General features: G+C 43.6%; 1 protein-coding gene across 1 annotated transcript; it reads right to left on the bottom strand.

Annotated features, from left to right (window-relative positions):
• Positions 1–1,294: 1,294 nt before the first annotated feature.
• Positions 1,295–7,000, bottom strand: DUSP19 (dual specificity phosphatase 19). Its single transcript, XM_084264515.1, has 4 exons — positions 6,744–7,000; positions 6,470–6,516; positions 5,326–5,478; positions 1,295–1,949 (listed from the first exon to the last, which is right to left on the bottom strand). Exons 1-4 carry the CDS (start codon positions 6,964–6,966, stop codon positions 1,728–1,730), a joined length of 645 nt encoding a protein of 214 aa, XP_084120641.1. The 5' UTR covers positions 6,967–7,000; the 3' UTR covers positions 1,295–1,727.
• Positions 7,001–14,015: the final 7,015 nt, after the last annotated feature.

Raw genomic sequence — 14,015 nt, 5'->3', positions numbered from 1 at the left:
CCCCCGCCGCACCGCTACCGCCAACTTCAAACCCGGTTACCGTCACAGGTGCTTGCGCTGGGTTATTTCTGCGGGCAAAGAACTCATCAACCCGTCATCGAGATGAAGCGGGAAAGCTTAGTCGCCAGGGAAAAGGGCTGTCCGATATCTCTAGGGTTGAATCACTGGACATTAGGAGTTGGAAGGGACCTCGAAAGATCGTCTAGTCCAATCCCCCTGCCAGAGCAGGATCACCTAGAGTAAATCACACAGGAAAGCATCCAGATGGTGTTTGAATGTCTCCAGAGAAGGGGATTCCACAACCTGTTCCAGTGCTCCATCACCCTCCCAGGGAAAAAGTTTCTCCTTATATTCACATGGAACTTCCTATGCTCCAGTTTGTACCCGTTGTTCCTTGTCCTGTCACTGGCCATCACTGAGAAGAGCCTGAATCCATCCTCCTGACTCTCACCCTTTACGTGTTCATAAACATTAATAAGGTCACCTTTCAGTCTCCTCAAGTCTCCTTGATGGGACTTCTAAATTAGAAATGCAGTGACCAGTTCCCCCATGGGAGTAAGGACACAAGCACCACAGAATAACAATCACACCCAACAGGGTGACCCCAACCTTGCAGTAGTGTTTAGTATGAGTAGTATTGAAAATTAGACATGGTTCATACATTACAACATGCTACAGTTCAAACTAATAGTATGAGAAGACAATACCATGCATGGTCTTTTACCAAACCTTTCAAATCACTTCAGCACAAAATCCATCCAAACACAGCGCTTTTTTTTTTTTTTTAATTGCATATTACCATATCAAACCCTCTAGAACTGGCATGAAGACCACAAAAATTACTATTAAAATATTTTAGAATTTTTTTTCACACAGGCCACATTAAAGTTGTTCCAGCCCAAGATCTGTCAGGAGGCTCAAAGTTACATGTCCTATGATCTCTGTTCTTCACACACGGTGTGGGATGGAGTAAGGGCACAGCAACTGAGGACTGAATGCCAAGAAAAGGCAGTAGCAGCAGGTGAGAGAGAGACTGTTATAAACATTTTTTCATACCTCCATCAAAATGATCTACAAAAAAAACCTAATAGCCTGGTTCCAGCACTTGGAAAGCATGTTAGTGCGCTTCAAATCACTACCTGATTTGAAACAGGAGAAAGAAATGTAGCATTAAAGCATCCTACACCTTTTTACTTCCATGAAAAGACAGTCTGGTTTCATTTCTGAAAATACTTAATGGTTGGCTAGCTCAATAAAATCCTCTTTAGTTGCAATATAAATTTAAAATCCAGTATCAAGGTACTTCATTACATGAACCATTTATTATCGAGCTTTTACAAGCAACTAGAACACAAAGATTTGTTTTAGTATTAAACAGGGCAATTTATCTTGGTTATTATTTCCTTTATTGCCTACATTCTCTGATGGATCAATTAATTTTTATATTTTTTTATTCCAAGGAAAATAAAACTGTATCATTTTATTAGTGCTCTAGGAAGAGCTTGGTCTTGGGCAGAGTTGTCTCTGAAGCCAGTGGAATACTGTTTGGCCTTTAGACTACATGCTGAAAAAAGGGAGTCAAAGGGAGGACACACACAAAAAAACACCGTGTATGGAAAGATTTTAAAAGGCATGTGTGAAAGGGGACTGCAAAGTGAACAGATTAAAGTACATCCAACATCTGTTACTGTATAGCCAAAACAGATTGTTTCACTTCTCCCCTTTGATCAGTCGTGATCATTTATGCTTCCATTTGCCTTTATATTCTGTTCCTGGTACTTGTGAAGCTGCTCCATGAAGCCAGGATTTGGACAAGCCACAGGCCTTGCGTTTTTCACCAAGGAAAAGGCTCTAGCAAAACTCAGTCTTTCTGAATTCATTAGAAAACCGATGACTACTGCTGCTGCACGTGAGACTCCTGCATTACAGTGGACCAGCACCACACCATCCTTAAAAAAAAACAATTGAAGTGTTAGTTGCGATATTCATTAAATAGATAGCAACAAGTACTAGAAACTTCATATACAAATCTAATAAGAGTCATTAAAAGCTCCTTGTTGGACTCAAAGCAAGTATTTCCATATATAAGTAACTCCAAACACAGACACATAAGCCCCAAATTAAATATTTTTCTAACCAAAGCCACTTTATCAAATACTTAAAATACTTGAAATCTAATTCATATCTTAGACCTAAAAAACATTCCTCTACCCCGTTCCCCAAGACCCTGCAGCAGCCCCCTCACATAAAAACCAATGTCACAGACGTCTGGGACACCAAGATAGCGTATCTTTGTATGTCAGACTATGACCTGGAAAATCTAGGTCCAAACTGCCAAATGCCACTTTCACAAAAAAAAAAAAAAAAAAAAAAAAAAAAAAAAAAAAAAAAAAAATAAAATATACCCTGGCATCTCTGAATAAAGATACTGAAAGATAACACAATGTGCTTAGATATTTGAGGCTAAACAAACAAATTCTAGATACAAACAGCCTGCTCTGCCTGCCCTTAACAGGCAGAAATTACTCAGGGGGCACTTTACCCAGAGGAAACAAAGGGCTTGTTGCCACCACATTCCTTTCCAGGAACTTGAAGACTTATGTTACAGACCTGGGAGTTGCAATTATCTGGTATATTAGTAAACCCAGAGCGGAAAATGGTTCTTGCTCCCAAAGCCTTCCAGTTTAAATAAGACAAAGAAGTATGAAATTGAGCGTTGTTAGCCTTCTTGAAGAAAAGCCAAGCTGAGACTTGAAGAATGACTCAATCAAGTTAACACAACAAGATTATGGCAGACCTAGGAACTGAACTGAAGCTCCCGCACCCCAGCGCAATGAATCATAATACCGCCCTGGTTTGCGATGGAAGTCACATCCCCTTCGCACTGGCTGCTGGAAATTGTGATATTGGTTCCGTTTCTCCCATTCACAGGGCTGTGCTTCCTCATCACACAGACTACAGCAGAGTGCAAAGCAGACTTGTACATGTTTCTACTCACCAAGGAGGTGCCAGCGTGACCTGTAAATCCACTATCTCCTTTTTAAAAAATGACATTACAATGTAGCACTAAAATTATATTTATGCCACGGTTAACGAAGCTTATCCATCATAGATCTGGAGTAGCTCTTACTGGTTTAATGGGAATTTTTTCAGACATAACATACCGTAATTGAGATCAATATCCAGCAGTGGCAGAGGGCAAAAAGCCAGCATTGAACGCAATCCTTTTTTCTTTATTTCCCTTGAGTTCATGCTTTATTTTCCTCTTTCACATTTATTTTAAGGGTTGTTTTTTTTAAAAAAAACCTGCTTTGTTGTACATTGCCAAAACTTGTAGTGACATCCATGGAACAGACTTAAAAGCTACTGATCATGAACGAACATGGGCAAAATTTAAACCAAATTTCTTCCTGAGACCATTTACCTTTCCTTGCCAAACCCTGCTGTTTCTTCATACAAAGATGAATTTGTCATGTAGCTCTTAAATAAATTTATATTAGATGCAAGTATGGAATAAAAGTGAAATACAGACTGCAGGTATGAAATTAATTTCATTTACTAAGAAGTCAATGCTACAATACTCATAGCCTAACCTTTGCCTACCCAGAAACAATCCGCTGTCTTGCAAGAACCTTTTAAGACTCAAGACCAAGGGTGGGGGTTTTAAAATTATTTTTCATACAGGGAGAAACGCTGATTTTACAGTGGTTATACACAGTAGGCAAAAACCCTGACTGAAGCAAGACATTTAAGGAAAGCATAAAACTTTTGGTGAAGAGCCAGAGGGTAACGTATTTCCATAGGCATCCACTTTACTTAGCAGTGGTACCAGGGCTTTCACTTTAGAAGGGACGGAGGGAGATAAAAGGAGGGGGTTCCTGAATGAACTAAGATTTCCTCCTTAAAAAGACAAAATTTTTAAATGGAAAAGATAAAATGGAAAGATTTTTAAACAGAAAGACAAAAAATTATCCTTCATTCATAACACTATGATCTGACATGGGTCTCCTAACATGTCATGGAAAATCTCCTGCTAACTTGGAGCCCAGAAGAAAAGGTGAGCTCTGATCAGTATCAGAATTTGTACCATGGTGCCCGCAGGCTGGAGTAGTTACAATTTTTGAAAAGCCTGCCCTGTTACAAGTCCCAGCTGGCAGTGACTTACTGCACAGTGCAGGCTCTGCTTCCATTCTTGCTTTCTGGCACTCTCATACTCCCTCAGTAAGTTAACCACCTTCTGGCAATAATTTCTCGTGTATCATGCTCTCCCTCCCCCAGGGTAGGAGATGAAGCAGTAGTATCTCTTTGTGATTACTTAACCAGAAGAGCAAGTCGCGATACAATTTATCATAAGCCCTTTTAACTGGGACAAAGCCCACAGCCTATTGACAAAGCCAATAGAGTGATTCAAACCATCCAGAGATCTGTCACCAAATACTACTGTCACATGATTCCTGAACTGATCCTGGAGAACATCTATTCCATCAATTACCTGCTCTTTCACCTGACTCTCCCATTAGAAAACTGCTAATATTGCTGTGAATGTTTCCAGGAAAACTCCTTAGCTTACAAAATAGTAGCTGAAACATAAACACCCGAGGCAGAAAGCAACACCGTGCAGTTATGAATGGCAAGTCTTATTTGGAAATGAAGTGGAAACCGTAACTAGAAACCTTGAAACGGCCATTAAGTGAGAATGGGTATCATATAACTTGTAAATGATAAATGAGAGAAGGAAAGAACAGTGTGACACAAAGAAAGCTAGGACAAGATTACCTTCCTTTATCCCAGTCTCCATAAATAATGTATATGGTAGATATGGTAGAATAATGTGCACTAAGAGTTGGTTGTCAAGTCACAGTTTTGATATGGTTGTCATAAATTACAGACTATGCCTGAATTTAACAAATCTGAGTCAGGGGTGAAATTGCCAACTGTCCTGGTTCCAACACAAGTCTGCCAAGCAATCAACCCCAGGAGGAGTCCCTTCACCCTACTTCCCATAACTCTGTGTAGCTCAGTGTGCTGTACCTTCAACAGACAACCGAGGAAACGCACTGGGATGGTGGACGGCTGCAGACAGATCTGCGCACAGAGATCTGCCAAAGCCCTGGTAGGCTTTCTTCTAATCCAAAACAACACCCCGATGGATAAATTCTAGAAAGTTTCCATCTGTCAGGTGTACTAACTTGGACTTAGGATGGGATTTCTTTATCTAAAGTCAGCCACTGGTCCGACTGTATTAATGAAGCATTTCTGTAAACCACAGGGTAAGAAGTAATCCAAACAGGATAACTGGTAGCACGAATTATTGATATACTGTACCTGGATCTTGGCTTTCTCAATAAACTCAAAACATTCTGGGAAATAGGAGGTAATATCAGTTTCTGGGAGGTCCAGAATAGAAATGGTCTTGTATATAAAGTCATCAAGGAAGGCATTTTGGACTCCATATGCCACATTCAGAATGTGAGTAACCTAAGTCCAAAAAGAAAAGAACAAAAAGGCATTTTCTGGAGAGAGCAAGCAAAACCAGCAGTGACAAAGGTGAATTATACTTTAGGTATACACAGATTATAACTTACACAACTGCATTTTTCAGTTCTACATATGTATGCTGTCTACGGTGTGCTTTTCTCCAAGTACTGTGGGTTAAAATATACTGTGACAAATTTTCAGTTCTCTTCTTTTTCCCAAGAGGAAATGAAAAGATCCGTGCTCGGCCAAACACAGACTAAAGTCAGGATTTTCAACAGAAAAGGAAGTTGTGAGAGCACAGGGAGAGAGTAAAAGCGAAAGCAGCAGGAATGAGAGCACAGACCACGCGACAATCCCCCAAATTTCAAGCCTGCCCTAACCCATCAGGATGATGTTCCTTCTGCCGGGCTACCAGTGCCATTTACTGGAGCAGAAGGATTTCAGAGGAGACTATACCTGCACTCGGCAGGCGAGCCCACCTCTGGCTTCCTGCCATCTTTGCTCTCTCGAGGGTTATTTTAACTTACAGTGAAGTGACTTTTAGATGGCACCAGATGCCAGCCTGGTGCACTCCCTGTCCTGCTGAAGCACCACTGTCCGAAGGCCTTATCACCCCATTACTGTAACAGAGAAGAGTAAAAAAGACCAAAGTTTGGGACAGACTTAGAGCTGTTGCTTTGTTTTTCTTGTTCCATTGCTCCCCGTGAGGCAAGGGGGCCTGACGCTGCTTAGTGTCTGAGACTGAAACGCATCTGGTGATGCCGAATCCGTTGTGTTAAACAGCTCTAAACAATCGTTAGTCCTGCAGCAAAGTATTTTGGCTTCTTGTGAAGCTCGAAGGCATCCATCCATCTGCAAATGGAGCTGCCTTTTAAAGGGGCAAACACGACATATTTTTTCTGACAGTTACTTGGTAATTCTTTGGGCTTTTTAACTTCAAAAAGGAACCCACAAGCAAGCGCTAGGCACTGTGATTTCCGCACCACGTTACCTTGTGCTTCCTCAACGTCTCCAGGTCGTGGGCAGCATCCTGCGACCCTGAAGGGAAAGCGAGCCGGTTGCCGCGCCAACCGCCTACCCGGCGGGCAGCCCGGCGGGCAGCTCCGCCGCTTAGGGAGGCCCCGGACCCGCTGCCACCGCTTGCTCCGCGGGGCGAACCGCGGCCTAGCCTCCCGCATCCCACGGCCACGGCGGGGCCTCTCGCATCCCACCGCTCGCCCCAGGGCCTCCCACCTCCCCAGTCCCACCGCCCCGGCCCCACGCACCCAGCAGCAGCCAGGGCTTCACGACGCCGACCTGGAGGTCGGCGCTGAGGTCGTGCACATAGCCACCGCCGGGCGCCGCCTCTTCCTCCACCTCCTCCACCTGCAAGCAGGCGCCGCGCCACGTCTCGATGATCCTCCTGCCTGTCAGCGTTGTCACGCGTGTGCGCTGTTTCCGCAGGTTGGCCCGGGAGAAGCCGCGGATCTCCTGGGTGAGGGACTGCATGGCCCAAACCCGCCGCTCGCCCTGCGACTGCCGACGCACACCGCCCGCGCGGCCGCGCCCCGCGCCCGGCCTCCCGCCATTGGCTACGGACCCTCTGGGGCGGTGCCTCGGCGCGCAGGCGCGGGGTGCGCCGGGAGGGTCATCCGACGCCGTGAGGGGGTGGTTGTTGTAACAATAACAACGGGTGGTGTTCTGAGGCTCCTTCTTTCGCCGCCTGGGGAAGAGGTTTGGGGTCGTCTGTAACATCGGCGTTCGTTTGGGGGGTTCTTGGGTCGGGCTTTTGAAGGCCGGAACGAGTGCAACCCAAGCAGCCCGCCAGTCGGGAGCGTCCCGTTTCGGGGCAGTCGCTGCCGGTTGGGGTAGCGAACCGGGCGCCACGCCTGCCCGGCCGCAGTTGCGACCCGCTTTGGGAAGCACGGGGAAGCGCTCTAAGCGGTTACACAGGACGTGCAGGCGTTACGTGCCCTTTTTACTTCCAGAGTCATCGGGCGAGCGACTAAAGGCTAAGAGAGCCAAGGCAGCTGCTTGGTACCCGGGAGGCCAGAGGGAGGCACGGTGAGGCTCCTTTTACTTGTTCCTAAGCCCCGGGTTCCCTGCCTTTTCCGTAGAACACTCCCGGCAGCGTTACAGAGCCAGTATGCCAGTACCTGACGTCTCCGTTTGCGAAGTCAAACGTCAGCACTGTTAAACTGAGCCAGGGATGCATCCCAGCATTTGAACAGCCCTCCGCGCTGGTTTGCGGACAGGGACATGTTACTGCCGTGCTTTCCCTCTGCTGTTGTAATATTCCTCAAACCTATGCAGGCAGGATGTGATGGCTCTGGAAAGATCATCCTGGTAGACCCATCCAGTGCCATAGGGAACAAAAGCAAGTTAGTTCCACATAAAGGGCTCCACCAGTGCCTTGGCAGCTCAGGAAACTGAGAACAGCATTAGAAATTGCAAGAGCATATTTTGCAGTGGTGTCTTTTCTTGTTTCCAGGAATGCCAGAGGCAATCTTCCAATAGGAATTAGACATAATACCAAATTCATCTGAAAAAGGCAGAATGCCCCATATACCAGTGTCCTGGTTCTGGCCAGGCCAGAGTCAACCTCCCCAAGCAGCCAGCACAGGTGAGCTGAGTTAGCCTGGGCTGTTTTCCACACCCTCTGACATCACTTCCCCATAAAAGGAGCTAGTAGGGGCTTGATGCCTCTAGGATAGTCTGAGTGTGGCCAGGGTGTTGGGTCAGTTAGTCCTTGCATTGGGCAGCACTCTCTAATCCTAGGGTCAGTAAGGTACTCTGTGTTACCACTGTGTGTGAGTGTAATTGGCTGTTACTGTTTTATGTTCACCGTGCTTTTGCAGGTAAACTGTCCTCATCCCAACCCATGGAGGCTCTGTTTCTTCCTCTTCTGAGACTGAGCCAGCAGTGTGTGGTACTTAGCCACTGGTTGGGGCTGAACCACCACAGCTGTCTGGGAAAGCAAGAGACATAAAATAAAACTGAGGAATAAAAGCAAAGAAGATGCTTAGGACAGGAATGCGAACAGAAGATCTGGGCTGGATCAGAGATCAAGGTAACAAAGTTGCCAAACAGAGGGCTCCAGGGCAAAACAGAATTCTCACCAGTCATTTTCTGCAGCAAAAATTCAATTTTAGAAAGTTTTGTAACACTCTCTGTGGTAGATGTTTTTTTGGTAGCCTCTCTGAAGGTGTAATGTGGGTCACAGTCGCTAACAAACAATAATCCTGTAGATGTTGATTTGTTTTGTTAAGATCTAATTGATAATTTAAATGCAATTAATCAGAAGTAAGCAATGAGGAGCTTTAGGTCTGTGGGTTAAGCCAGTAATTGCACAGTATTTCATGGCTGCTTTTTTAAGCTGCGTTGGCTCACTGCAGCTGCCCCATGAAAGACCAAGAACAGGAGGGTATCCTGCAAGACCACAGAGCCTCATGTGCCAGGAAATTTGCCAAGCAAAACTTGCTTGCAGTCCTGACCCAGAAGCCTGCCATTAGAGTAGCAAAGCTGTAGGATGTGCTTAGTAACCAACCTCTGCCCCACACTAACATGGGGTGTATGGTGTGTTTGCAAGACTGAGCAGCGACAGATCTGTGAGATACTTACAGTTAAACTTAATACGACTACGTGTTGTTTCTTAACCTCTGAGGAAGAGTTCGCAGTATGTGTGGATATAGAAAGGCAGCTGATTCCAAAGCAATCGAACCTCTGCTAGGATTTGAAATTGTTATAACCGTCGTAAACACCAGGGGTCACTACTGGACGTTGAATCAGTTCTATCACTCTATCTTTGAAATCCAAATATTCTGTAGAGGTTTATATGCAGAAATAACATAATATTATGTACTCAGTATATCCATATCATAAGCCTTAGATCTAGCCTGAATATTCACAGATGCTATTTTCTGTGGTGCAGGCCTTTCCATGCTGCTGTCAAGTTCTTCATACATACTTTGCATTACAAGATAGACAAGAAGATCATTGTGAGGTTCAAGATTACAATTGGGATCTCAGTTAACAGATGAACACTTCCTCTTGCGTGCTTTGCTGAGGGTAGAAGACTTCCTAAAGACAGGGCAGGAGCTGGATGCTCTCTCTGCTTTATTGGTTGAACACATTTGTGATACTGATGAATCTTCAGGTTTTGAATAAACTACCTACCAATGCAAATGCAGCAGAATGTTAAGTCATTTCTAAGTTCATGATGGTTCTAGTTTGTCTGTAAAGAAATTCAGCAGAACCTCTTCTAGTGGGTATAAACTGAGTGTAACACAGACACTAATTATTACAGAAAGCAGCTTGCACATATTTAGGAAGCTCATATGGTGATACATCATCTCACTGTTTTATCTGTTTCCTTCCAGTATTCATTTTGATCTAGGTACTGCCAGTACTTATTGATGCAGAAGACCTAGCTTCTATCAGAGAAATGATAACCACACATCCCAGATAGCTGACTTTGAGAAACCAGCCTTGCACTCTGAATAATGCATGTGTTAGAGGATTACACTTGATTGTAAAATGCACAAAAAAGTAGGAGTTTATTGCTTATGTCAGTAATTTAACTGAAGCGGAGAATCACCACCTAATTAGTATGCTAATTACATCACATTTCAAACTGAAATAACCAGATGACTTTGAGGAGTAAGAGAAATGAGGTAAAATCAAAATCAGCTAATGGTCTAAGTGATAACTCTGCTGCAGATTGTATGTTCATTAGTTGAAAATAACTGTGTATACCGGTTGGTTCACAGGATGACTGTGAATCATGGATGTTGTGTAGTGATGAAAAAGGCAAGCATGACCAGCGGGGTGCATCAGGAGGGATTTAAAACGGGGAGAAGGAAATAATAATGCTATTCTATAAAGTTCTAGTCATTCTTTTCTGAAATGCGTTGTGCTATTTGGGGATGAAAGTAGTCAAGAAAGACCATCTCGTATTTGCAAGTGCAAAGAATAGCTTACAGCTTAAGTTGTGCCACCTGTGTCATGCTCTCATGAAAGCATGCTGTGGCACTCGGATCCCTTGGGACAGGCAGCTCCTGCCCATACTGAGTTGAGCGGGAGTAGCCCTCAGCATAGTAACTGTTTAACAACACTTGTGCCAACACACATAGAAGGACTTGTAGCAATGTATCTGCTTCGTAGGCTCCAGCACCGTGTGCCTCACACAGTGCAGAGGCTGCTCCCTGATGCAGAGTCTCAGTTTCAGCCTTGCCAAGTTGTCGATAAGATGCCTGCTCCTGCTCTATTTCCTGTTTCTGAGGAAGCAGGCGGTTTGGAGGCACAAGCTCAGGATTGTTCACACCCTAAGCAGCAAGGCAAGATGGCACATGGGATGATGGCTGGAACAAGATATGCTGGGGGTGGAGGGAACAACAGAAATCACATTTCCCTTCTGAGGCCTTTGCTTTGGCTCATGTCTGTGCTCCATGCCATTTCCTCTATGTAGAGAGGTTTTGGCTGAGACAGCCCCTTGTTTGTTTTCATCCATTTGTTCTCCATCCTTCAGACTTTTCTACATAAGGTAGGGATGGAAAGAATATTCTGGGGAAAAAAACTATGGTCCCAACAAAGTGTGAGTGAGGTTGGTGGAGTTATTTGTCCTCTTCCCCAGCCTGGTTGTGTACATTTGTCCCTACCTCTTTTGTCCTGGGATCCAGTGACAGGCCTGGAAAATCTATGTAAGTGGGATCCTGACTGAGAAGTAAAATGTACGACCTTAAAAATTAGAAGCACCAGACGTTATTGGGTAAACAATGTGCAGTGACTGGGGAATGGGAATGGGGTGAGGCTAGAGGTGGTAGGAGCCATCCTGAAATTTTCATCTGCTTTGGTTGTGCATAATTGTGGTGCTTATCTATTGCTGCAGAGGGCTCCCTATTGTAAGGGGTAGTATATACCCTAAGCACGCATTTACATATTTGCTCTTCTATACCCCTTCAACATACAAATCCAAACACCTATTAGAGCTGTGATTCTAATGTATGCTACGCCATTCTTGACTTAGCTTTACCTATGTAGTGTTTCTGCAGGTGAGAGCAGAGGATGAGTGTTGGCAAAGCCTGGAAATACAGCCAGTTCCTCAAGTCTTGGAGTCTGTAGCCTGCGAGACAGAGTTGATGACCTGGCTCTGACAACGTGCTTTGGAAAGCCCCATCCATGCTGCAAAAGACTGTGCACAGTCAGACCCAGTGGTTGCTCCTAATAGCATTGGTAAGTCTGTGGACCTTCTTCAGCCACTACCTTCTATCCTTGGCTTAAAGGGTAGGCAGCTTCTCTTTATTCTATTGATTTATTTCAAGTAGCACTCTTTTCTGGTTCTTACAAACTACCCTGAACCAGTGGTGCTGGGAAGTTTCCTCAGAAGCAGAGTCATGCCTGTGACCAAAGGCACAGCCCTACAAACACTTGTCAGGGAATTCCTCTCTGCTCCCACCACACTTTGTGAGCAATACGTGCAAATGAGCAGGCTGATTCACTGATCTAAACATGCACATTTCTATAGTGTGTCGCAGATTATGCTGAATAATGAGCACTGAGGAACAGGGCAGAATGTGAAGCTGAAATGTTTAACAGTCATAGGAGTATCCCTGTGGAGCTGTTGGTGTGAGGAAAATCTGTCACAACACGTGTCTCTCACATGAGTAGGATCTGAATTCTACTCCCATTTGCACTCTGGTTTTCTCTTCTTTGGGAGCACTTCACTTTGTTTCAGCTCAATCATGTGTGAGTGAAGATACATATTTAGAGCTATATTGTGTGTGTGTGTGTGTGTGAACCTTGGTGTAAAACCTGGTATAGCACCAGGTATTGAGCTCTGCAGTAGAGAAGCGAAGTTTATCAGGCAAAGGAACAGTCTGTTAAGAGACTACAAAACCATGACCATTTTAAAACATATAAAACACCTTCTGTTCTGGCTAGCTGCTCTGCAAAGGAGGGGTGGTTAATTGTATATTAGCACAGACTGTGAGTCACCAAGGCAGTTGTTCTTTACTGTTTGTGTGTGTGTTATTTCAAGAATATCCTCATCTCAGAGAAGTTAAATTTGCAGAAAGGCCTGAAAAAAAATTGCAGTAAGGGTCAGGACCCTAAAAGAGAGAAGAGGAAGTCTGAGCTTTTCAAGATAAATGATGTTAACATACGTGAGGTTCCCTGAAACTCCTCTGAAACCCACAGCATGGTTTCTTTCTCCGTTTTATGGAGTGGGGGTGAAGGAGAAGGTAGAATTAGGTGTTTTCAGTGGCTGATCATTATGACTACTCACAATTTGGTGGTTGTGTTTGGTTTTTTTGTTTTTTTAGAACGCTCAAAAGAGCAATTCCCATTCTGCACTTCAGCTTGTAGCAGCCTGCTTCTGCATAAATGCAACTAATCTGTCTCTCAACCTTCCTGTTTCTCTACAGGTTTATTTCAGTGGTCAAAGACATGAGAGCTACTTTAGAACAAAATTTCACTTGCAGCAAAGACCAAGCCTACAGTGTGGAAAGTTAAAATTAAAGAAGGTAAAATCAAAGTTTATTTCAGACTTCATGTAGGATTTTATATGTAGCTTTTGCTTAAATGTAGCTTCCACAGGCATAATAAAATATTAATATTACAAATTGTACAAGGATGCATGGCAAGTTTTTCTAGTTTAACAGAGACCGAGCAGGAAACCCTTATGGCTTCTAGTCAGGATCATAAACTGAATGCAGTAGGAGAATTATTTTGTAGATTGCTTTAGCCAGACATGGAAGTAGGACCTATTCTTACTGTTCAACATGAAGAGATGTCTTCTTTACATGGGGGTTAAGGTGAAATGGAATGTCATAAGCATAACACCTCACTTCCTGACAAACAAAAAGAAATAGAAAAATTGGAGAATATGGTTCATCTGAATGCCCTTTACTTGGCTTCACCTTAATTGCAAAACTTCACAGTTTTTTCATAAAATGGAAGAGCTGTTTTCTGTCCAACTCAAAACAATGAGCTTCATTAACTCAAGCAGACAAAGTCTCTGATGCTCCTTTGCTAATGGCATCCTTTGCTACAGGAGCATAATTTAGCAAGTTGAACACGAGACTGTTTCTGACATGAGCACTATGAAGAGAAAAGATTTTCCTGGATTAGAGATTATAATTTTTTGTAAGAAGCATATGCTAGATTTTGTTATCACAAAATACTGCAGGGAAAATAAAGCACAAACCAAACCCTGGAAGATACATATAATGAGTTATACATGTAAGACAAATTTTTTCAAACACATTAAAAGGCGTTTAGGGGAACATCCTTTAAAAAGAATAAAATTTAAAAACCTCAAACACTACACCAAGAAAAACCCCAAAAATTTTATCACCAAAGAAGGGATGTATGTGAAAAGCCCTAAATGCAATAGAACTAATCTGTCTAAGGAGATCTGCTGCAGTGAAGGCAATCAGGCAGCGCTTCCCTAGAGTTCAAATCATTAGGAAATAAGTACTTTCGAAGTACTTATGTGCCCTGTAGTAAAATTACCATACCTGTTTTCTCCATGAGCAAAATTTTCTGCATCTTATTTCAGA

Source organism: Gallinula chloropus (assembly GCF_964237585.1).
Source record: "Gallinula chloropus genome assembly, chromosome: 5".
NCBI lineage: Eukaryota > Metazoa > Chordata > Aves > Gruiformes > Rallidae > Gallinula > Gallinula chloropus.
This window is presented reverse-complemented; position numbering and strand designations above follow the sequence as displayed.